The 26,084-nt window shown below is 33.9% G+C and overlaps 5 protein-coding genes across 5 annotated transcripts; 3 read left to right on the top strand and 2 right to left on the bottom strand.

Annotated features, from left to right (window-relative positions):
* The first annotated feature begins 1,627 nt into the window (after window positions 1-1,627).
* Window positions 1,628-4,092, top strand: LOC131634670 (protein NUCLEAR FUSION DEFECTIVE 4-like). The gene is made up of 2 exons (XM_058905316.1): window positions 1,628-2,909; window positions 3,471-4,092. Exons 1-2 carry the CDS (start codon window positions 1,795-1,797, stop codon window positions 3,889-3,891), a joined length of 1,536 nt encoding a protein of 511 aa, XP_058761299.1. The 5' UTR covers window positions 1,628-1,794; the 3' UTR covers window positions 3,892-4,092.
* A 4,916-nt stretch (window positions 4,093-9,008) lies between these two features.
* LOC131634677 (uncharacterized) lies at window positions 9,009-11,857 on the top strand. Its single transcript, XM_058905319.1, has 12 exons — window positions 9,009-9,342; window positions 9,426-9,693; window positions 9,773-9,863; window positions 9,941-10,068; window positions 10,155-10,245; window positions 10,321-10,477; window positions 10,568-10,725; window positions 10,825-10,945; window positions 11,027-11,197; window positions 11,294-11,335; window positions 11,418-11,477; window positions 11,593-11,857. The coding sequence occupies exons 1-12, from the start codon at window positions 9,205-9,207 to the stop codon at window positions 11,737-11,739; spliced, it is 1,572 nt and encodes a 523-aa protein (XP_058761302.1). The 5' UTR covers window positions 9,009-9,204; the 3' UTR covers window positions 11,740-11,857.
* A 2,271-nt stretch (window positions 11,858-14,128) lies between these two features.
* On the top strand, window positions 14,129-19,388 carry LOC131634659 (uncharacterized). Its single transcript, XM_058905305.1, has 8 exons — window positions 14,129-14,627; window positions 14,714-15,155; window positions 15,241-16,157; window positions 16,208-16,582; window positions 16,715-17,449; window positions 17,552-17,770; window positions 17,870-18,727; window positions 18,811-19,388. Exons 1-8 carry the CDS (start codon window positions 14,129-14,131, stop codon window positions 19,386-19,388), a joined length of 4,623 nt encoding a protein of 1,540 aa, XP_058761288.1.
* Window positions 19,389-19,402: 14 nt separating this feature from the next.
* On the bottom strand, window positions 19,403-20,324 carry LOC131634658 (uncharacterized). The gene is made up of 4 exons (XM_058905304.1): window positions 20,199-20,324; window positions 19,974-20,091; window positions 19,665-19,889; window positions 19,403-19,429 (listed from the first exon to the last, which is right to left on the bottom strand). Exons 1-4 carry the CDS (start codon window positions 20,234-20,236, stop codon window positions 19,403-19,405), a joined length of 408 nt encoding a protein of 135 aa, XP_058761287.1. The 5' UTR covers window positions 20,237-20,324.
* Window positions 20,325-21,014: 690 nt separating this feature from the next.
* Window positions 21,015-22,335, bottom strand: LOC131634679 (uncharacterized). The gene is made up of 5 exons (XM_058905321.1): window positions 22,110-22,335; window positions 21,837-22,019; window positions 21,659-21,709; window positions 21,473-21,560; window positions 21,015-21,384 (listed from the first exon to the last, which is right to left on the bottom strand). The coding sequence occupies exons 1-5, from the start codon at window positions 22,124-22,126 to the stop codon at window positions 21,127-21,129; spliced, it is 597 nt and encodes a 198-aa protein (XP_058761304.1). The 5' UTR covers window positions 22,127-22,335; the 3' UTR covers window positions 21,015-21,126.
* Window positions 22,336-26,084: the final 3,749 nt, after the last annotated feature.

Genomic DNA, 26,084 nt, shown 5'->3' with positions numbered 1-26,084 from the left:
AAGATTGTAGGAGAAGTCTTGGTATAGGGCTTGTACAAAGATCTAACAATAGTGAAATCTCTTTTGTGTTGAAAGGGTACAGGAGTACTCTCGAACTGTGAGGGGAACCAGGATACATCCTTGTGTTCTTTACTTTTCCGCATTTATCGCTTTCATCTTAAATCATAACAAGAAAAGAAAGAAACACATTTCTAAAAATTTATACACCAAACCAAAAATAAGAACAACGTGCTTCTAAAACCTATAAAAAATTTAAAGTCCCAATTCACCCTCTCTCTCTTAGGCGCACTTAATAACTTACACTTTATGTACCATGAGAGAATTCAAAGCCAAACGAGAAAAATTTTAGGCCATATCTAACACGAGAAGTTTCATAATGGTCTAACAAGTTCAACACTTGACGTGGTGGATAGCCTTCCTATCTCACTTCCAATCATGTGTAAGTGATAAGGCCTTCCATCTCTTTGTCCTAATGAAGAAGTGGGAGATATTTGAGTAGACAAAAGAATGTGAAGAGTCTTTCGTAAAGTTGAAAACTTTTATAGCAATACCCCCATCCTTGCTCGCTCACAGGAAGGTGTGTCTTTGTATTTGTACTTCTTAGTAACTTACAACACCATAAGTTATATGTTGAGTGTCCTAATCAACACTCCCATTTTCTCGTCTCAAGTTTACAATGCACCGAGACTACAACTCATATATCTTTTTGTGGTTCTAGGGTTCAACTACATTTCCATTTTCTTCACACTTCCTAAGTAAAATCCCGATTGAAGAAGGTGGAAAAAGGAATGAAAAAAGAGGAAGGAAATAATACATGCACAAGGGTGTTGTAAGGGACGTTGAGCTTGCAACGAGCTCGAGTAAGAAAATAAGGTTGAAGAAGAAATGCTCACAAGCGAAGTGTATGCAAATATGAAAGCAATGAAACATGATTGTGGTTTGTCCTATAACTTATAGAAACTTGTAGGGTCCTTCAAACCCAACACCCATCGTGACTTTTTCAGAAGAACAATAGATCTAGTTCCAAGTATGCACACAACCAATGGCTCAAACCAAATGGTCCTTCCCAAGAAGTTTGAATCAATCACAACCAAAGGATTTCATGTGGAACCATTGGATAAGGAGTTTGAATCGTCTTCAAAAATTATACAATTGTGATTGATTCAACCTCAAACATGCGAAAGTGGATATTTATTTTTGAATAACACCATCTCCTTAACTACTTCGCCTTTACCGACCTAGTGTTTGGAGGGATATATGACTATTATGTTTTTTATTAATCACTTCTCTCTTATAGGCCCCGTGTTTGGGGTCTATGAACCGTCATGAATATAATAGCTTAGGCCTATACATCACATCTAACTCGACCTACTCGTATGAGGAGGCAAAAATTTGACACATGGGTGATGTCGCCATGTCAGGTGCTAAGGCACACTGGTCATGACTGAAAAAATAGTCTGAAGACGCTAGTGTTATTATGAATATGCATAAGTGAGTGAAATTGATCAGATTTAAATCTTGAATGGGTTAGGGTAGTATTAACTTAGTTTAGACCAGTTAAATAATTCAGAAAAGACATTTCAGATTTAAATGAAGATTAAAATTTTCTGTATTCCACCTGATGTACAACCGTGCTATTCAATTTTGTGTGTCCATATTAATTTCTTGACTTTGTTGCACACCTCAATCAAATAGCCCATTCTTTTTTCTTATCAACATTTAATCCCTCACACACACCACACCATAAAACCTCTCTTAATGTCTTAGAAGTTTTAGTTTTCAATCTTCTTCACAATGCCTTCTTCTACTCTTCAATGGCTTAGCCTAGTTGGCATCATTTGGCTCCAAGTCATAAATGGAACAAACACAAATTTCCCAGCTTATTCATCCCAGCTAAAACAGCTTCTCTCCATTTCACAAATTGAACTCAACAACCTTGCTTTCGCATCTGATGCTGGCAAGCTTTTTGGTTGGTTTTCCGGCCTTGCTGCCATTTACCTCCCGCTCTGGCTCGTCCTCATCATCGGTTCGTTTCTCGGACTAATCGGTTATGGTGTACAATATCTCTTCATAACCAACCAAATCTCTTACCTATCATACTGGCATGTCTTCTTCCTAACATTTCTTGCTGGCAATAGCATTTGTTGGATCAACACTGTCTGCTATGTTGTTGCCATACGAAACTTTCTATCCCATCGCCAGGTCGCGGTCGGATTAACAACTAGTTACCAAGGATTAAGTGCGAAGATTTATACAAATATTGCTGATGTTGTTTCATCACATAATAAAGCTAAAACTTTTCTTTTCTTGAACTCTATAGTACCTGTGGCTGTTTGCTTAATATTAGCACCTATAGTAAGAGAAACTGAAGTGAAAAGTTCAAAGCATTCAAGTGTTGTTTTTGCTTTGATGTTTGTTATTACAATAGCCACTGGAATATTTGCTGTGATCAGCAGCTTGCAAGTTTTCACAAACAAAATTTCTTCACTTGGTGTTCTTATTGGTATTCTAGTATCTCTTCTCTTACCTCTTTTACTTCCAATTTGTGTAAAGATCAAGGAGATAGTTGAATCATTGCACAAGAAAAGAGAAAAATTAAGAATCTACCATTTTACCATGGAGGAGAATATTAACAAAGAGAGGATAGAGAGTTATGAGAAAGAGAGTGAAGTTGAAGATGGTTGTGTTATGGAAGAAATAGGTGTGAAGTTAATGTTGAAGAGAATGAATTTCTGGTTATATTTCTTTGTGTATTTTTTTGGTGCAACAATTGGATTAGTATTTCTCAACAATTTGGGACAGATAGCTGAATCAAGAGGTTGCTCTGCAACTTCATATTTGGTGTCTTTGTCTTCTTCTTTTGGATTCTTTGGTCGTCTCATTCCATCTCTTCTAGACTACTTCTACAGGTAATTGGCAACAATTTCTATGCCTTTTACATGTTTTAAATTTCTCTCACACTAATAATATTTGTCGCGTGATATTTTGATAATGTTGAGAATTGCATTTAAATGTGTCCGATGTAACATAAATTGCACGTTATTTAATTTTTACAGATCAAATACATTGATTATTCAATAAATTTAAAAAATAATTTTTTAAATATAATACTGATCAAAATAATAGTTACGTTGCGGTGGACAAAACATCAAAAACTTTAATGTTGTAGCCTTACATTGCAATTTTGAACATTTTTTTTAACATTGTGAAATGTAATACCGACTGAAACTATTGCATTTATGCTTTTATTTAATGCAAATAAAGATAATGGAGATGTTGGTTGATCTACATTGATGAAGACAAACAAACCAACAAATTAAAAGCCGCACATTCCATAACATGGTTACTATTAACACTCCCTTAGATCACAAATAAACATGTTTTTCCGATATATTAAACAATTAATTAATATATCTGATCTATATATAAATAATACATTAGTTATTCAACTAAAATTATTTTAATTTCAGGGGAAAACGTACAATTTCAAGACCAGCCTCAATGGTAGCAGTAATGGCACCAACAGCAGGTGCATTCTTCTTACTTCTCAACAAAACTGACATTGCTCTTTACATAAGCACAGCTGTGATTGGAGTCTCAACTGGAGTAATCACTTCCACTGCTATTTCCACAACAACTGAACTTTTTGGAACAAAGAATTTCTCAGTAAACCATAATGTGGTTGTGGCTAATATTCCAATTGGATCTCTTTTATTTGGTTACTCAGCTGCACTTATCTACCATAAGCAAGGAAATGGACATGAAAAATGCATGGGCATGGAATGTTTTAGTAACACTTTTATCATTTGGGGTTCATTTTGTTGCCTTGGAACTTTATTGGCTTTGATTCTATATTTTAGGACTCGTAGGTTTTACTCACAAAACCAATAGGGTGACATTTTTTTATCTCACCTTGATTATACAATATACACCAATTTAATATATTTAGATATAGTTATAAATTAGTTCTATGATCCATAAGTAGGGGTTGTAATATGTGTAGGTTTGTTTTCACTTGATCAATGAGTATCACTATTGAATAAAGTAAGATATGGCACCAATTATTAATCTATAAAAAAATCTCATATTGATTGTAGCAATGTAATGGGTTAATGTGGGTGATTTAGACCTCTCTCATTGTAGTTGTTAGTGCAAAGTAAAGAAAAACTAGACAATGTATTATGCTAAAACCAGAGGTTTGAAATTAAGCATAACCAAAATCAATTAATGTTAATTATGTTAACTCCCTCACTGGTTAAGGTTAACTATCTTAATTACTAACTACCTCAATTAATAATATCTATCTGAACAATCTAACTTGAGTTATAAGAAAGCTTCTCTGAATTATAAAAAAAATTTGTTCAACATTGAGATTTAAGGCATTTTGTTCGTGTGAAGGGACTAAAGGTGTTGTTCTTTGTTCAACGCTTGTGATCATTCATCTGATTCTGAGTCAAAGGTGTTAGTCCCTAAAATATGAAATTGTTTCTATCACTGGTCATGATCATTCGTAAGCATGGGCTTAAAGAAAATTTTTGTTTTCTACTGTGTTTATATCACAATTTCCCTTTAAACACTCTCAAGTCAATTGCAGGACCCACATTAGTCAAAGACTTGTCAACATCTACATGAACAAAAACAAAAACAGACCCTAATATATCTGGATCAACATGTCACCATGATTAAAATATGATGTAACAGAAAATAAATACATGTCCAATGTAGCAGGCAACCAAGCTCGAATGCTCACTAGATTTGGAACCATAGAAAGGGGGAACAAGGGAAAAAGAAGAACATTGAGCTTCGTGACTCAGAGGAATGAACGATCAAATATGCAAGATCATTGTCAATGAACAAAGTCGTGTCGACTTGATCAAACATTGAAACAAAAATGCTTTTTGATAAGATTGATATAGGAAGTAAAATTAATTTTGTCTCAGGTTGTTAACAACAGAAGAGGTAAAATGACGCTTTAAAAACCTTTTAAACCCCATTCAAGTATTGAGGATCATATGATCACCCCGCACCACCAACGACTACGATATCCTCGAAAACAAGTTCAAAAGCACTCGAGTACTCAAAAGAAGGAGAATCCTCATTACTGACTAGCGTAATCGAAAACAAGTCCAAAAGCACTAGATATCTTTTTTTTTCCTTTTTGAACTTAACAATAAATTATTTTAGGGTATTAATCAATTGGCGAGTCTTAAAATGCATTAAAAGCAACTTTCTTTTTGAGACAACCTCTAGCCTATAAATAGATGTGCATTTCCTCATTTCCAATCATCTAGAACAGAGTTTTATTTCATACTTCTCCTTCGCTCTCTCTCTAAATTTTTATTTTACTATCTCTCACTAAGTTTTTTACCGAAGTGCTTTTCAAGAAAGCCTTTTTCGCAAGTGAGAAGTTATAATTTCGGAATGGAAGATTTATAATTTCATCAAGGAACTTTTATTTTTACATTGGTTGAACATTTTATCCAATTAGGGGTCGTTTGTTTGTAAAAAATGTTAGTTTATGGATTGTATGATCAAACCCTTGTTTAGGTTCTAAAACTCGGCCCGTGATAAAAGCTTTTGCAGGTTCTTGGTTAGCCAATGGTAAAACCAAGTTTAGGTTAAAGCTTAACCCGATATTAAAATCTTGATAAGGTTCCAGATTATCCTGGTATTAAAATCTCACAGGTTATATGTTAGCCAGTAACACCCCGATTTTCATTTATTAATTATTTTCTTAATTATTTATTTATTTAATTATATGATATAGTAATTAATTAAATTGTGTGATTTTGTGAATATATGAATTATTTGAATTAATATGTGTTATATGTGTTTTGGGTTAGTAAGTGTGAAAATGAGAAAAATAATTAATTAGGCCTATGTTGAGTTAGTGTGAGAAATAGTGGAGGTGTTAATTAGTAAGCTCATTTAGAATAAGAGTTAGTAAGGGTTTCACAAAATATGACATAATAAAAAGATAGTAAGAAAAGAGAGGAAAAGAGGAAAAAGAGGATAGGAGAAGAGAAAGTGAAAGAGAGAAGAAGAGAAGAGAAGTGAAGAGAAAGAGAGAAGATAAGTAAACCCTAGAAGCTCAAATCCTAAGGTAAGGTTGGGTTTTCATGTGATTATGGGTTTATATGATGTATGCAATGGGTAGAATAAATGAACTAAGAATGGGTATTTCAATTTCTAAGTTTTTGAGATGCTTAGGTTTTGAATGAGAATACATGAAATTAATGTTTAAACCACGTTTTTATTGATGCTATATGATGAGTAATGGTGTTATAATGTGTTTTTCTTCCTTGATTCATGTGTCTTATGATATGATATATTTTGGGATTGTTGGAGGTCAAAACTTGGGGTTTGAGGTTTGTTGAAAGGTTAAAAAACATGAAAAATCGCACAAAATTACGTTAAAAATGTGGTTTTCTGGGTTTTGACACAGCCCGTGTCAGCTAACACAGGTGGCCGTGTCATCCCTCTGTATCTTGGTGCCAGAAAAGTGAAATAAAATAGAATTCTAGGTTCATAGTGACACGGGTCGTGTCAGCTAACATAGGTGGCCGTGTCAGCTCCCTAGTGTTTGTATTGCAAAATCATTTTGGTCATATCTTTTGAACCGTTTGAAGCATCGAAAAGCTAATGAATAGAATTATAACATAGTATAGATAATAGAGTTGGTTTCTTAATATTTTTATGTCTAATATGTCTGGGAAGTCAATTGTGTATATGTTCTATTAATGAATTGTTGCACTATTTGATACAAGTGGTGAAATTAAGTGTGGGTAATTAATTGAATACCTGTGTATGTGGTTGTATAAGTATGTTTTGGTGTTTGACAACATGAAATACATGATAATTATTGCTTGTTGTGATGATAATACAACTGTGATTGTTTTGTAAAATGTGTTGTATACCATTTGAAAATGAATTATGCGTAGGTGTAAAAATGGCATGCATGTGTGTACATGTATGTTGAGAATTGCAATTGGTTAAGATTAACATTGTTGAACCTTATTTTTTACATGTTAATTGTGATGTGTTGAATTGGTAAGTACTAAGGATGTGTTTTCATGAGTGATTGATAACATGATGTGTATGTTTGTTCAAATGTGAGGTGATTCATATGTGATGAATGGTGGGATATATGCTTGTATGATTAAGATTTGGAGATTGTCTTAATTGCATATGGTTTTTTGGTATTTGCACATGCATTAATTCGGTGTGAAAGAGGCGATGTTCGTTAGTTTCGTGGAAACTAGTGACTTATCCCAAACTTAGAGAATTGGTTTGAAAGCTTAGAGGACGGGCTTTTGGTGGTTATCTGTCTGAGAGATGGACTCGGGGAATCTGCTAAGGGTAACATTGGTACCACATGCATTTGCATTAAGTCGCATTGGAGTCACATGTGTCGATGTGAATTGCATTGGTGTGTTTTATGTGCTAATTGTGTGGTTTGGTACTTTGTTGATATTTGTGATTTGATTACTTGGTACCTTGAATCTATTGAGCTATGTGGTATATGTAAACAGGTGAAATGTTTTTAAAAAGTGTTGAATACACGTATTTTTGAAATGTGATGAGTTCGTTTGTTGTATGTTGTTATACATTGCTTATTATTATATATTTCTATAATGATGTGAATTCTCACTCTTCTGTTGAAATAATATTTTGTACGACATCGCTCAGGTACCGAGGAGTAGAGGTGCCTGTTGCTTTCGAGGATTTAGCCGAGGAGCTTTATTTTCCGTTTATCGTTTTCTTAGGTATAGATGTAACTCATGCTCTTGTTATGTAACACTTTGGGGGTTATCGTTTGATTCATGTTTATGGTTGTTGAGAGATATTGTATTACTCTCTTTACATTTCGATTATGTTGAATTATGTGATGTGGCCGTAGTGCCTAACGATTATGCATGATTATAAGCTATTAGATCTAATGATTGGTATCGCTTTATTATTCTGCTGTGATATGCATATGAAACGTGTTAATTAAATGTGTGTTATGAACATGACCAGATGCATTATGTCGTTTTGTTTTATTTTGTTGTAATTTTGTAATACATGTGACACCCTTGATTTATGAGATAAAATTGTCATTGGTTTAAAGGGTGTTACATAGCCCAGTATAAAACTAAGGTCTAAGCACTACTACAAGTAATACATTTTATGACGAAACTTTCACCTCACCCAATAAAAAATCGAGGTGTAAACCATAGATGTGTCACATTTTAAAAAAAAATTTAAAAATATTATATGTTCCCTCGGTTTTGCTGGAAATCGAGGGATAAAGTATTTAGAGGACTTGTCTTCGAATCCCAGCAACTACATTTTATCACCTTTTAATTTTTTTTAAAATTTTTTGATGAACTATTACCTTGATTTTTAGTAAAATCGAGAGATAAAGTATTTAGAGGACTCATCTTCAAATCCTAGCAACTATATTTTATCACTTCTTAATTTTTTTTTTAAAAAATTTATGACCTATTATCTCGGTTTTATTGAAAACCGAGGAGCAAAGTATTTAGAGGGCACATCTTCGAATCCTAACAACTACATTTTATAATCTTTTATTTTTATTTTTATTTTTAAATTATGACTTATTACCTCGGTTTTATTGAAAATCGAGGGGTAAAATAATGTATTTTTTTATTCTTTATTTTATTTATGACCAATTTCATGAAAAAATTAAGCAACGAATATTTTTCGTCCATTTATAAAGTAACAATGGTCAATACATTATCAACTCATCAATCTACATGAAACATTAGTGATCCGTGTGAAACTCTCACTAGCTAACCAAAACGTGAATGCCACAATTATCCATCTTGGATGCAAAGTGTTGAAATTTAAATCTATCATATAAGAAAAGTCTACCATTTGGGACTTTCTTAGGCTGTCCACATCAGCAACTCTTCTCTCAATGATCCACATCAGCTTTGGTGGTTACTACAGAATTTTTGATCCTTCAACTGCATGGTGGGCTGCGGCAGTTATGGCTGTGGAAGTTTCACCCTCACAGCTTCTCATGTTGCTGCAGTTATGTAAGGACCATTACTCTGTGCCTCTCCACGTTCCAAACTGCACAATTGCAGTAATTATGTGTTTAAATGGCTTGCCTATTTATCAGTAATTTCATTCTTCTCTTTCCATGCTTGCTAACTTCTGCGGTAATCATTCAGTGCAGTGTGAATTTGCATTATCATGTCAAGGCCTGTTGAGAGAATAGCAGAGATCAATGATGGAAAAGAGCTTTGGAAGATTGTTGTTAGGATTCACCACCGATGGAAAGTTGTCTCCAACAGCAAGGAACATTTTGAAATGATCTTTGTTGACAAATTGGTGATTACCCTGTTTGTGTTTCAGTATGTTTATCATTTACCTATGTTTGTATAGTTTGAATCATTTGTTGGTTTCTGCTGCAGGGAGATGATATTCATGCTGTTGTTCCAGCACCGCATGTGTCGGTTTTCACCGAAAAATGCTTATTAGGCCATACTTATACTGTATCTAATTTTAAGGTGGTGCCTTATGTTCTGGCCTTCAGGGCATCGGGACACAGATATATGATAAAGTTTACTGCTGGAACATCTGTTCTTGATGAAGACAAACATGAGATACCCGCGAAATCGATTTTATTTACAAGTTTTTCAGACATCATAACAGGGAGGTTTGACAAACATGTTCTGATTCGTGAGTATGGTTTTTGGTTTTTTTATTGTCTCATGTTTTGATGCATTATAGCCGTGTGAAATTAATAAATTTATTTCAGATGTCATTGGAATGGTGGATAGTATTGGTTATGCGCAGACTGAGTCAGGTGCAAAGAAGCAGCAAATTAGCATGATGTTGCGTGATCACAGGTTTGTTTTTTTATACATTAAACTGCCTCATATATGAATCATGTTATATATCTTAATGTGTTGTGATCATGGTTTAGCAACAACATGTTGAACTGTACTCTGTGGGAATCATACGCGGATCAGTTCATCAAGTTTAACAAAGTTAGGGTTGCTGCATCACTACCTACAGTTGTGTTGCTTCAGTATGCCAAAGTGAAGGAAGAAGGTTATTCCATGACTTATTTTATAAATTGATACTAAATGAAAAAAATCTGTGATAAATATATTGACAAGGTTATGTTGTATTTGCAGGAAAGTATCCTCTGTCTGTGACAAACACCTACAATGTGAGCCTTTTATGTGTTGATGCTGATTTTCCGATCATGAAAGACTTTATTGATAGGTATGTTGATAGTGTCATCCATTTTATGCAATTATTTTTTCATGTATGAATTTGAAAATGATCCATGCTCTGCAGAATGCCTGAGGAGAGCAAGGTAACCCTGTCTGACCAACTTGGAGGGAATTCCCAATATTCCTCCCAAAGTTCTGAAAATCAACAGCTCACTCCTGTCCAAAAATTGTTCTCTAAGGCTGTTGTTTTGCCTATTGCTGAGATTATTCAACTTACGGATGTATGTCTTTCTATTTTCCTATATTATCGTAATTATAACCTCATTGTTTAGTGTGTCACATGTTTCTGATTTTGGCGGCTATTTGTCCAGGTTACATTTTGCGCTACTGTCGCTACAACAAAATTATTAGTAGCATCTCCGTTTGGATGGTTCTATCGTGCCTGCCATATGTGTCAATCTATAGCGCGCGGGGACAACCCCCCCTTTGAGTGTGAATCTGGTCATGAAACCATGGCCGAAGTCCTGAGGTTTTAGTTGTTCTCACCTAATAGATGTTGTTTCTGTCATGTTTTTGATGTTTCTATGTTGTCGGCTTTTTTAACGGAACGACTTCTTATGATGTTCAGGTATAAGATTGAAATTGAGGTTACTCACGGGGGCCAAAGCTGCAATTTTGTCTTCTGGAACAGAGAATGTGAAATGCTGTTGGGTTTATCTGCATCGCAACTTCGTAACACTATGATTCAGGTTATATTTTTATTCTGCATACGAATTAGAATGTACTTTTCAATACTCTGTGTACACTAATATGGCCAGTTGTTTAAATAGGCTGGAATTACTGATCCATTGGACTTTCCGTTAGCACTTGATCAGTTGTTGAAGTTGGAAATGGCTATGAAGGTTAAGTGGCATCCACGCTGGAAGAACTGTTCCGTCGTTATGATTATAAAAAATGATCCTATTATCCAGCAACTTAAGGAAAAATGGGGAACAGATGAGGTCAGCTCTAATAAACTGACATTTGTTTTATAAAAGAGGACTTCATATTATAACAATTTTTGGCCTGATTTTGTTTTTCTTTGGTAAATTCTCAAGGAACCTATTCCAATCCAAACTGTCGTACCTGATACTCTGGAGGTAGAAATTTTAAACTGTGTATGCATTTTTTTGCTTTTCCTGTGATTATGTTATATTGAAAACTGTGTTTAACAATATATAGATTAAAGAGAGTGTTGATGAAGCTAAAACAGATGCCAATGAAGACTGTGAATTGGTTACAGTAAGTCTCACTGCAACACACTTACCTACTTACATTTAGATCAATATTACTAACACTTATCGACTTACATTTATATCACTATTCCTAACTAATAGTCTTCATCGTGGCATTGTAGGACCTGGAAATTACATCTGAACACAAGCCGGATGCTGTTACACCTGGTGGTAAGAGACATCTTCCTGCTGCATCAAGTGAATCTATTGATGGGGAACTGTCATCAAACAAGCTGAAGAAGATAATTAAAATGGAGAAGATTGATTAGGAATATTTTTATTTTGTGTGTGTTTTGCTTAGGTGTTTGTTACAAAAACTGAATGTTAGTTTCCTTTGCTTTTAATCATGTGTGTGATTTCATTTTCTGTAATAATTAGTGCATGAATACTGGCTATGTGCTTCTGTTATGTTCAATTTGATTTAAGAATTATCAATGGTTTCTTTGTCTTATTATATTCAAATGATTCAAATTGAACTACATATTATATATACTATTATTAATTATTTTGATTCTTTTTGATCATATATCAAACATTCCATTTTAACTATACCTCTTATAACGCGGTGCTCCTTTTTTATTATTTTTAATGTTAGTTACAATAATGATGTTGCAAAGAACAGTTTGTTTGGTTTAGCAGAATTTAAGTTTTCTGTTATTGCATTGTAAACTAAAACATGGATTGTGTCTCACAAACAAACACCAGGACTTTTAACATTTGACTATGTTAACTATCAATAAATAATTTTATGTCTGATCTTACTATAATGTTGATACAATATTATGGGACAGATTTCATTTTAACTAACAGCATATCAGAGTGGATTAATAGAATATAATAGGAGAACTTAAAAAATTTGTCCTGAAAACGATTATAGATTAGATCTTCCAGTGGTCACAATATTACTGTGTTCACATTTTGGATAAAGTGCTTACAAAATAACATGTAGCAGAATATATATAACACAATGTACCAAAATAACATTCCCAACATATAATGTAACCATTAAAATTCGGGTATAGTACGCGGTTTGCAAATAGCAGCAGTTTCTTCATTGTCTTTCAACCTTCACATAGATATACGGAGAGAATCGCAGCATACTCCATGCTATTGTATCCCCATTACGCAGGTTAAGAGATTTGGCGAATTCGTACCATCCCAGGGCCATGTACTTTTCATATGGCTGGGGTATTCCTTTTCTGTTAGCTTTGTGAACCTGACAGGTAACAATGTTCTTCGTCCTCACATCCAGCAGGTTGATTTCATCTTGAAAGCGACGGAGGCATCTTTTGGCGATTTCCTTAGGGAAATGCTGCATACAAGAAATAAGGTAACTATTAACGATATATACTATTTACATTTTCAATAACATGCTGCAAATATTCAAATATCTCCTTACCATTACATTCTGCTGTGTAGATTTAGCATTTGTAACATGGGTGTTCCAGAAAAAATTTTGAGCCCCTGTAGAACTGTCTACAGTAATGTCTGTACCGACCTTTGCTTTTTTCACCACTTTACCCTTTTGTTTCTTACCCTGTTTTGATCCACTTGGTTCACCAACTTCAGAAACTTTGATTTCATTTGTGTCAATGTCTGTTGATTCCTCTTTTATCTTTACAGGTCCTGCATTGGGATTGCTGTTAACCATTGCGCTATTTTGTGCGACAACATTAACATTCGTCACAACACGATCAGCAGTGACTTTGCGCTGTTTATTCCTGCGTTTTCTTTCCACCTTAGGATCGTACCCTGTTTCCTTTACCAAATCTTCTATGATTTCCATTGCCTGATCATTGCTGTTCCAACATCAAATATGGATTAAAAACAAACCGCATATGAAGCATTCTTTACTAAGCAATAGTCATATGCCGAGCAACGACGGGATATGAAATCCAACAATAAAAACCAACAATAGTCATTCAGTCACATTTGATTTCTTGACAATACCACACATAATACAACATTGTGCTATATTGATACTACACCCATCACTAAATGTTGTTAAGTGTTATTACCACACTACCATATTTTGTATACCGGTATACCCTATTTTCTACCGCAAAGCAATGGTGAAATAAAATTATCTACTCATACCTGAAATCATTTTCATCATCAGAGGGAATACGCACAGAAGGACCACCGTGTGAAGATGCCATTGTCGGAACCCTAACCGCAGGCAGTTGCAATGCTAAACTTCTATTCAGTGCAATAGGAAACAAGTACTAGGTACATGCAGAAAGTGGGTTAACTGTTCAGTTTCTATTTACTTATAATATTAGTTTTGACTTAAAGTCTTTTTAAAAGAGTAACACATCCATCAAATAAAATATTATAAATAACCTGTATAGATTAAATTAAATACATTTAACACACACAACAGTTATAAGGGAGGGATAAGTAGTAATTTAAATCTATAACCATCATTCTATTCATATTCAGTTCCAATTTCATATATATTCAAGTATCAAAGAAAAATTAAAATCAATACTGCATTCATGACATTTGAACCCACCAATTCCCCTTCAATTAGAAACTGTAAACTTTTAGTATTCAAAATCATGAAGTAGCATGCTATACATCTCATATTGTGTGCATAAATCTATACAAATCAATCTTATTTGTAGTATTATTATTCATCCTACTTTTGTGTTTGTGATGGAAACAGATGTTGTTAAAAACACTGCTCCTCAAACATCCATTGCAAGAAAGAGGAGAAAGCTTATTCTTAAAGCAAAGAGGGATTATCGAAACCGTGTCAGATCAAGCAACCTCACTTCCCATTTAAATCATAATTTTACATCTTCTGTAACATATGAAACCACTATTGAAACGGCTATGGCTAGAAAGAGAAGGAAAATAATCTTGGATAACAGAAAAAGATTGAGAAATTTGTTCAATACTGAAGTTAGTAGGGTTCAAAATACGAACAACATTGTTAGTCAAAGTCAGAACATGGATCATGCATCTACTTCAAATTATAATATGTCAAGTCAGTCCATGGATCATCCATCTACCTCAAATCATAATGTGTCTGTTGAATCTCATTATGAAGACAATGATGACTCCAACTCTGACAATAATTTAAATTCTTCTAATAGTTCCAGTTCTGACGAAGATTCAGACCCGGCACAATTACAGGAGGCCCATCTTCAAGGTATTTCCATATCATACACTGATAACCAAATGATGTACACTTCTTCTGTTGATAGACATATTCAGTATTGTGGTTTCTTTTTTCAGAATATTACGATATTGGCGACCAAAGTTATGAATGCGCACACTGCCAAGCATGTATGTGGTACCAAGAAAAAGTGAATAGACACAAAATTACAGCAACTCCTCGCTTTTATCGTTGTTGCCGTGGAGGAAAAATTGTTCTTCCGTTCCTTGAGCAACCTCCACAGGTGTTGCAAGATCTTCTATTTAATAACACATATTCAGATAGTAAAAACTACCAGGCTAACATACGAACATACAACGCAATGTTCTCATTCACTTCCCCTGGAATGAAGTTCGACACAACATATTCTAAAAGAGGTGGACCCCCTACTTTGAGACTGCAGGGTCAGACCTGTCATCGAATTGGTACACTGCTGCCAGAAACAGGGCAACCTCCGCAATATGCTCAATTATACATCTATGACACGGACAATGAAGTTGAACACAGAATAAAATGTTTCAAGTAAGCATGCTCAGACATAATTACACAATTGTTTTATACAAAAATTATGTTAAACTATTTATTCATGGCTGCGAAAAATAAACAGGGACAACAAAGGCATCGAGCGACCGGTTGTCAAAAAGCTCAAGATGATGTTAGATCAGCACAATGTTCATGCCAAAGCTTTTAGAATGGCAAGGGATGTTTTAAGGACAAATTCTTTCACAGATTTAAAACTCAGGCTTATTTCTGATAGATCCGAAGATGGCCGTGTTTACAACAAACCTACTGTCTCAGAAGTGGCTGCACTCATTGTGGGAGACATTGATTCTGCTGATAAAAGGGACATCTTAATTCAGCGCCGCAATGGTGGTTTGCAACGAATAGATGAGTTTCACCCAGCATATTTGGCTTATCAGTATCCTCTTATATTTCCTTATGGGGAAGATGGTTACAGGAAAAATATAATGCACAGATATCGCCATGAAACTGAGGTCACTAAGAGAAACCGTCAAAGCATTAAGGATTGGTTTTCTTACCGGTTACAACAACGTCGCAAAGAGGCAAAAACACTACTTTACTCAAGACGCCTATTTCAACAATTCTTAGTCGACGGCTATGCTATGATGGAATCCGAACGACTGAATTGGTTGAGAGATAATCAGTCGAAATTAAGAGTGGGCAAATATAATAATTTGGCCGCTCAAACTGATTGCGATACAAGAAATGAACACCAAAAGCGAGGAAAACGAGTTGTTCTGCCATCAACATTTGTTGGTAGCAAGAGATATATGGATCAATTATATTTTGACGGTATGGCCATTTCAAGTCAATTGGGATTCCCTGATTTATTTGTTACTTTTACCTGCAACCCAAATTGGCCTGAAATTAAAAGAGCATTGTCAGGCACAGGTCTACAACCCCATGATAGGCCAGATATCATTTCAAAAGTTTTCAAAATAAAGTTTGATACCCTCATGGATGATATTACAAAACACCATGTCGTGGGAAAAGTGATTGCATGTAAGTTGTTTCATTTAATTATACTACTTTTCAATCATGTGTCTGTGTAGTACCAAAATATTACATCGAACTAACTTTCAATTTAATAGATATGTACACCATCGAATTCCAAAAGCGCGGATTGCCACATGCTCACATCTTGATATTCCTACACCCTAAGAGCAAATACCCAACACCATCCGACATAGACAAGATCATTTCTGCTGAAATTCCCGACCCGACTGTTCATCCCAATTTATACAAATTGGTTAGGGCACATATGATGCATGGACCCTGTGGGCTTGCTCGCGTGACCTCACAATGTATGAAGAATGGACGATGTTCTAAATACTACCCCAAAAAGTTTATTGAAGACACTATTGTTGATGCAGAGGGATATCCGCTGTATAGGAGAAGATCAAAAACCTTCACTATTGAAAAAAATGGTATCACCTTGGACAACAGACATGTGGTTCCATATAATACCAGATTTCTTATGAAATACCAGGCACATATAAACATGGAATGGTGTAATCAGAGTACTTCAATAAAATATCTTTTCAAATATATCAATAAAGGCTATGACAGAATAACAGCAGCAGTTTCAACAAATAGCAATCAACCTGTTGATGAGATCCAACAATATCTCGACTGCAGGTATGTCTCACCCAGTGAAGCATGCTGGCGCATTTACTCTTACAATATTCATGGCAGAAAACCAGCTGTGGAACGTATGTTCTATCATTTGGTTGGGGAGAAACCTATATACTATACAGATTATGCACGCATGGAAAATGTGCTGGAAACTGCAAGTGTGACTGAATCAATGTTTACTGCATGGCTGGTAGCAAATGCTAAATATGAAGAGGCACAAACATTAACTTATGGTCAGTTTGTCTCAAAGTTTGTTTACCACAAAAAAAAGAGAGAATGGAAACCGCGGAAAAAAGGCTTCACCATTGGACGTCTCATATGGGTTCCGCCAACAACTGGTGAACTGTTTTACCTGCGCATGATGTTGACGGTGGCAAAAGGACCAACAACATATGAGGAAATCAGGACCGTGGATAACATTCAGTATGATACATTCAGAGATGCATGCTTTGCAATGGGATTTCTTGAAGACGACAAAGAATACATAGCTGCTATAAAGGAGGCAAGTCATTGGGGGACTGGTCATTTTCTTCGAAAACTGTTTGTTATCATGCTTTTGTCTGGTGCTGTTAATCGCCCTGCACATGTTTGGGAACAAACTTGGCTCCTATTATCTGATGGTGTCTTACATACACAAAGAGCATTGGCTGCTAATCCAGGTTTGTTAGACATAATAAAATAGCAAACAAAACAATTTGTTAATAACAAGCTACAGATGACTTACCAACAGCATTATAACTCAATTTCTCATATCAATGCAGAATTGGACCTCACACAAGAAGAGTTGCAAAATTTGACTTTAATAGAAATTGAGAAACTGCTTCAGGCAAATAGAAGGACACTAAAGGATTTTAGTCCTATTCCATATCCGGATGCTTATGTTCTTGAACAGTTGGGAAACAGGCTCATATATGATGAGCGTAATTATGATACAGCATCAATGAACTCAGAATTTGAAAATCTGTTTGCTGCTCTTACAGGTAACTATTGCGTCAATTAAATTCATTTTATTTTACGCTTTGAAATTCTATGAATCAATTATTCTAACACCGTTCTACAATCAATATTATGTTCCTAAGATGAGCAAAGAAGTATTTATGAAAAAATCATCCACGCTGTGGAGTCTCAAAAACCTGCGGTTTTCTTCCTTCATGGTTATGGTGGTACCGGAAAAACATATATGTGGAGAACACTCGCAGCTGCATTAAGATCAAAACACGATATATGTTTAACTGTTGCAACTAGCGGTATAGCATCATTGTTACTTCCAGGAGGTAGAACTGCACATTCAAAGTTCAGGATACCGGTACCAACTATGGACAATTCTACTTGCAAGGTTGAATTCAACGATGATGTCGCAGACATGTTACGACAGACAAAGCTTATAATATGGGATGAGGCACCAATGGCGCATAAGTATGCAATAGAATCGCTTGACAGAACTTTGAAAGATGTTATGAGTGCAGACAAAAATTCAACTGATGTATTCGGTGGAAAGGTTGTTGTTTTCGGGGGTGATTTCAGACAGATTTTACCTGTCGTCCCCAGAGGCAGTCGTTCCGATATTGTACACTGTGCCATAAATGCATCTTACATATGGCATTCAGTTGAGGTATTAACATTGACAAGAAACATGCGGCTACGAACAGGATCGACACAGACTGACAAAAATGAGATAGCACAGTTTTCAGATTGGCTTTTAAGAATAGGAGAGGGCCGAATATCTGAGCCTAATGACGGCACCGCCGAAATCAACATACCACCTGATATTCTGATAACAGAATTTGATGATCCAATCGTGGCCATTGTCAATAGCACATACCCTGATTTCATAAATAATTTCCAATGTGTAGATTACCTTAAAAGTCGAGCGATACTTGCCTCTACACTGCAGATTGTTGATCAGATCAATGACCATATACTTAGCTTGATGCCAGGTTAAGCAACAAAAATATATAATTTAATGGATTATATTAATCTAATTTTTGCTTTTACTAATTCTGTTTGGTCAACAATGTAGGAGAGATTCGTGACTACTACAGCGCAAATTCAGTTGACAAGTCTGAGATTCATGACCCAGCAGTAGTTGATATCCTCACACCAGAATTTCTAAGTTCCCTCCGAACATCAGGATTGCCAAACCATCACTTAAAACTAAAGGTTGGGACACCTATAATGCTCATGAGAAATATAGATCAGGCTGAAGGTTTATGTAACGGCACAAGGCTGTGTATAACAAAGATGGCAGCCCATGTACTGGAGGCTTCAATAATGGGTGGTAAAGGTATGGGAAATTTGGTTTACATACCTCGAATGGACATGTCACCATCCCAATCACCATGGCCATTCAAACTGAATAGGAGACAGTTCCCTATTATAGTTTCCTATTCTATGACAATTAACAAATCACAGGGACAGTCCTTGGATAACGTTGGTTTGTACTTACCGAAAGATGTATTCACACATGGCCAGATTTATGTCGCATTGTCAAGAGTAACAACAAAAAAGGGAATCAAAATACTGATACATGATGAAGAAAAGAAATTCAGGGAGAAAACTACAAATGTTGTCTATAAAGAAGTTTTTAACAATGTCTAAGTTTTTAGAATTGATCAGAGTAAATCTGTAACAGCAGTAATCTATATTAATAACAGCATATTAGTATTGCAAGTAACTGCTGTAATATATATTACTAATAGCATATTAGCAATGTAAGTAACAGAAATAATATATATATAGCATAACATCTAAAAACCAAAATCTTATATATTAATATAAAGGTGGACCTAAGTCCACCAGAAAATTACAAAAAGTTTAACACTTAGATATTTATAACAAACTTTGACATCATTGTCAATATTTCAACATTGTTACAAGTATCTCCTTGCTGATGGGATCCTTAACGCTGAAGCCCATAGAGTCTCCATCAAGCAGGCACCTTTCCTTGGCAAATTTGTACCAACCACGCCCTAAGAACATCTGACCCTTTTCGGTATGATGAACTTCACATTCATACCTGACTTCCCTTTCCCAGTCAACCAAATCTACAAACCTTGCTCCATGGAGCCAGCGACTTGCCACAACATGCTCAGGAATTTCCTGCAATATTGATATAAAACAACATTAGATAATCCCATTAACTGTTAGGGAAAGACAATAAGCTTAAAACGAATAATAACTTACAAGAAGACATGACTGAGCCATCTTCCCGTTGGACACATCTTGCTTCCAGATACAATATTGTAACTTAGCAGGCTGTTCTACATGGCAACTAAAATCGTCAACAACAGGTTCATGGCATCTGGAACATTATACAAACAGACAACATGGTCAATAAATAAATGTGTTATCAAACATTCTAAATTAAAACATAAAATGTATACTCAACATAAGCTAATTCAAACATACACAGAGTTATCAGAGGTGACAGCTTTCCCCACAGCCATTTGGTTGACCGAGTTTTCTTCACCTGCATGCAACCATATATAACTTTTAAATACAATATGTAACAGAGCAAACTTTCAAATGATGTGTTAACCTTTACCTCTCACTGCTTGATCAACTCTTCCTTCCATCTTTTCAGAAATTCGCAGCTTACACTGTTGATTGCAGAGTAATGATGAATGCTTTAGTGTTTAGTGCTATCAAACTATCTGCACATTACTTATATAACACTCTAAATGGACTCTTCACATACCTGCTACTTTTCCACCGCCCAATAGAAATCAATGCAATTGTTCAATTAGTCTTCTTTGCATTTACATCACTTCAAAACAGTTTTCGTTTTATTTATATGCCTCACGAAAAACAATAACTGCCCATAACCCAATTGATCTTTCACATCCCAATATAATATAACACATTACAACTATTTTATAACCATTTAATATTATCGTACTACTCTTTAACATATACTATTAAATTGAATTTTCAACTATTCATATGTCCATTGTTGTGTGTTTACCTATTAGATTTAATAGCCTACCATTTACAGGAGCCATACCCAAACTTATACCAACAATAATGAAATTAGGTTCCCTATTCTGATCAAGTTTGATAGATATCCTGTTCAATACTTATAATAAACAATACTTAATTTTAAAACAGAGTGGTAATCAATTTTGCATAAAAACCATGGCAGATTCGGCTCAGTCCATGAAACTTACAGCCAAAATTGATAATATTTAATTTAAAACCATACATAGTGCCATAATTGTTAATCTTGGTTCACATCCACCATTACAAAAAAAAACAAAACCATAAATCCCATACAAACCAAACTGCTAAAAAACGGCCCTATACATCCACCACAAACATTGCCTAACCAACAGCTCTATCAACGATCACCACTGCGCTCCACTGTTACCATAATATCTAACACCGGCGGGTAATAAATCACAAAGTGCACTTTATCACCTACTTTCAGTTCCGCTGCCCTTACATAGTCAAACCATTCTCCATACAAATATGTTTCATTTTTTTTTGGCCTCTTCTTCACATTGCACTCATATGGGTACCCGTTGTCCACATCATTGAGGGTAATCTCTGACATTCCAGCAAGCCCACATTTCTCTACTATTTCTGCAGGAATATACTGCACTCATTGACATACAATATCAGTTACATTACATCTCTGTATAACACCAGTGTGCCAACAACTATAGACTTTGAACACTGCTTACCATAACATTTGAGCAAAACTTCTTTACATCATGAACTTCACGTGTCCAGTACGCTTCTTCGAACTCTTCCTGTACAGGACTCATTTCCCTGCAATTAAGACCACATTTACAACACAATGCAAACACAACAGCATCAATATACCTATAACGATAATATATTCCCTATCTCTTATAAATAAACTTTACCTCTCACTATCAGAAGATATCATTATGTATTCAATTCCATCTCCATCATCCCTTCAACACAATAACATACAAACTATTTATTAAACTAAGTTGTAACTCATTATTCCGGAAACACATTCAATTTTGTAGAGGTTAAATGGAATTCAATACAAGAAACAAAATTAAACTATAAGATTACCCTTTATTTTCAACAATCCTGGCAGCCTCTACAGAAACTTTACCGGCATCGTCGACACGATTCAATCTTTGATGTTGTTTCTTCCATTCCTCCATAACATCATCATTCTCCTGTGACCCACTCAGTATCCTCTCAACTGTGAGCCGCTTCCATGGAGTTTGCAACTCCAACCTATCGGGTGAACTGGAATCAAAACAACATTGCGACCTCTAAATGGATGAATATCTTATGATAAACTCTGCAAACAACATAAACAGTAACACATGCACATACCTTCTTGGCTGCGACATTTTGTTCTTCACACTTATCACCCAACCCTGCGTTTCTTACACCAACAATGCCAAAGACAGACTCTTTGATTGCTTATGAATCCAACGTTACTTTCATTTTAAATTCCAGCGTTATGTAACAATACCAATAATAGGATTCTTTTTTGGGCCTATTAACAAATTAGGTCTAACAATAAAAATAGGTTTTCTGCACCAAGGCTAGAATTCTAAGGCCCATTAGATAAATTAACCAACTATAAGGTCCAACAGGTATTTTTAACCTATTTAAAATATTTTACCTTATAATATGAACTTATATATATATATATATATATATATATATATATATATATATATATATATATATATATATATATATATATATATATTTTCCCTATTTTATTAAAGTGCCCTAAAACCCAATGCGCGAGACAGACGGGTACCCGTGCGAACGCACGGGTAAGACACTAGTTAAACATATGAAAAACAATGATAATGAAAGTAAGAGTAGCAAAATACTTCAAGGTTGGTTTCTTAATGCTTAATCTTTTATCTAGTTAGGAAAGCATGAAAATAACTTATTAATTTTAGTTATAGTAAAATGTTTAATATTGTTGTTTTTTTTTTTAATTTAGTATTTAACTATTCTATTGATTTTGTTTATTTGTTGTCGTTGTCGTTGTTGTTGTAGAGATTTAATGTTTAAAGATTCCATGGATTTTGTTGTTATTGTTATTGTTGTTTTTGTTGTTGAGATTTAATGTTTAAGGATTCTATTGATTTTGTTTTTATTGTAGTGATTGGTATTGTTGTTGATGATGAGGAGGAGGAAGATTTATAATTTTTCATTAAATTTTATGTTTTACAGATTAAAACGAAGAAAAAAAACAGCTTAAAATTAAAATTTTATAAACAGGACTTTACTCCTCAGTTATTGTTAAAAATCGAGGTAAAAAGTAGCGCAGTTTCAAAAATCCAAAAAATGCACTTGCTAGAGATCAAACTCATAACAAGTGCCACTTTTCCCCCGGTTATTTAAAAGTCGAGGGGTAAAGTGGCATCTTTTTATGTCGTTCTATGTTACCTCGCATGTGTAACCGAGATTATATCCCTTTTGCGTCTGACGTGAAATGGGGCTATTTGTAGTAGTGAAGGTTCGTGAGGTCATCCCAGTATTAAAAGTTTGCAAAGTTTGTTTAGAAGCTTGAAGACTAGCCGCTCCAAGATTTTTCGTGGAAAGAAGACTAACCGTTATGATTTGACGTTTGGTAGGAAGACTCACCACTTCATTCCATAGTTTGTCGATTGGTTGGAAGTCAACCTTAAACTTCATTTTTTCTTGTATAAGAAGGTTCCTGAGAATAAACTACTAAAAGCTCTGAAATTTATTGGATACTCTTAATATAAATTTTTTAGGAGAAGAATATATCTTTTTCTTTGTTTGATCGAACATCTATAACTCTCGATGTTCTCTCTTTTTCCTAAACTCTTTACATTTTGCAATTTATATTCTACAATTTTATTTTATTTTTCTGTTTAATATTAAAATATTTTTCAAAATGTTTTAAGATCTAATTTTGATTCCAATTTTTTTAAAAAAATTATATTTTTTTTGAACCATAAAATTCACCCCCTCTTGTGTGTGAAGTTACTTGTCCAACAAAAGGTCCAATGGTAAAGCACCAAAGCACTGGACGCATAATAGGTAGGCCTTTTCTTTTCATTAATACAACCATTCACGAGACCAATCACCCAGATCAATCTAACAACTGACTGCATCCCACGTTGTTCCACATACATTAAGTTGCCAATTACTTATCATATTTAAAGAGGAAAACATACCATTTTACAAGTATTTAAATCTTTTCTCATTCAAATATCATTTTTCACTCTCATAGCAAATTGAACATTGAAACATTAATCTTGCAAGTCAACTTATCTCCTTTGCATCAGAAGTTTTGCACCACCGCAACAAACTCTAATCAATACTTTCCGATTAACTCTAATTCTAACACACGAAATAAAAATATTCTCCTTGTAACTTTTTTACATGTCACTTTTAAATTTTTTTAAAGTAATAATCAGTTTTTTTATTATAAATATTAAAATTTTATTTATTTTTAAATATCTCTAATTATTATTTTATGTTTTTTGAAAATGAATAATTAAATATATTAAACTGTACTTAGAATAAAAAATTATGCATGTGTGGGTAAAGAGAATACTATTTTATTTATGCCACGTAGAAATAGGCATAATTAAGTAGGTTCTCAACATTAATATATCTTTTATTATAGATGAAATGAAACACATATTTATACGTATAACCGACTGGTGTGGTGTTTACTCATTTGACTCATAGTTCACATCTATACATTTTAATTTATGACGTAGCTTATTAGTTAGATCTTGTCGTGTTTCGATACGTGGACTATGGTTTGGCAAATAACAACAATCTGTAACAGTTTCTTATCTTTCAAATAATTTTATCCGTTTCCTGTCTATTAATAGGTCTCACAAGTTAAAGAAAATAGCATGACAATAAATTCTTAAGTTTGGTTTGCGAGTTTCAACCTAGGGAAATGAAGGATTTTACTAGAGGAAATAGAGAGAGAAAAATTAAAAAACTTAAAAAAGATATTTTTTGATAGAAGATTTTGCAGGTTCGGCTCCAATATTTCGGAGGTCGTGTTCTAATTTTGAGAATATGATTTTTTATATAAATAATAATTTATTTTTTATTTTTTAACATATTAAAAAAATAAATAATAGATTTTTGTATAACAAATAATAGATTATAAAAAATAATATATTTTTCAGAATCTCAAATTCGAATTCTTCAAAATACAAATTGTTTATTAAAAAAAAACTAGATACAACATTATATTATATTAATTGTGTGGATTGTATGAAATATCTTAAAATATTTAATAATAGTATTTGTTAAAAGGTTATTAATCCAAAAATGTAATAGACAAAAGTGTATGAATGAATAATAGACAAATATTTGTTATCATAACCAAAATACTTAAAATAATATTAAAAAAATAAAAATAAACTTGATTACTAATTTTTAAAAGATAATTTTTTTTATGTTTTACTTTATTTTATTTCCTTGTTTAAATCTAAAAAATTAATATAGCAAATATTTAAAATTGTATAGATGAAAAATAAGGAATAAAATTGAAGGAGACAAGACAATGTAAATGTAATAGAAAGAGAAAAAATAATGTAATTTATGTGGACACGGGATAACCGATGTTGGTCTAGAAAGAGGTGTGAAAAATTATACTAATGAATAACTTATGGCTTTGAGTTAAATAATTAGGACAAATATATACATTTTAGTCCTTAACTAATTTTATGATTTGTTATTAGGTCTTAGCATTCTTCTTATTTAGTAAGCTTGTTTCTTATTTAGTAAGTTTGTTTATTAGTACGTATTTATTTGAGAATTTTATTTAACAAATTATAATATAAATAAATTTTATTAGGATATTTAATAATTTGTTTATTTTTTTAATTTAAATTTAATATACAGTTCAATCACGGTTGAACCGATTGAACCATGACCCGCATGTTTTAACGGTTTTCTCCGATTCGGTTTTTAAAAATTTGTATCAAAGTAGGAGTTTGAAAGGTTTAAATAAATACTTTAAATTCAATTTATATTGTTATATTTATTTCTCTACGATTTTTTGACGTATTTAAACTCAATACCACGTCTTTAAGCTTATACAAGCCACGTATTTAAAACCCTACACTAATGACTCCTACTCCTCCTGACTTCCGAGAATTCTAACCAAGTAGCATTGTCAATCCATTACCCATTAATTTGATGTCGTGGTTGTGAATTTGAGTTAAACATCAAAATATTTGTATGTACACGCTATCGAGAGAAACATGATAGTTTCGACAAAAGACCGTCGTTGAGCCATTAACCTTTAGTATGTCGCCATCCTTGTGAACCTGAGTTTTT

This window comes from Vicia villosa, unplaced genomic scaffold (assembly GCF_029867415.1).
Source record: "Vicia villosa cultivar HV-30 ecotype Madison, WI unplaced genomic scaffold, Vvil1.0 ctg.001325F_1_1, whole genome shotgun sequence".
In the NCBI taxonomy this organism is placed as follows: domain Eukaryota; kingdom Viridiplantae; phylum Streptophyta; class Magnoliopsida; order Fabales; family Fabaceae; genus Vicia; species Vicia villosa.
Note: the sequence above shows the minus strand (reverse complement) of the source record. Positions and strands in the feature narration are given on the sequence as shown.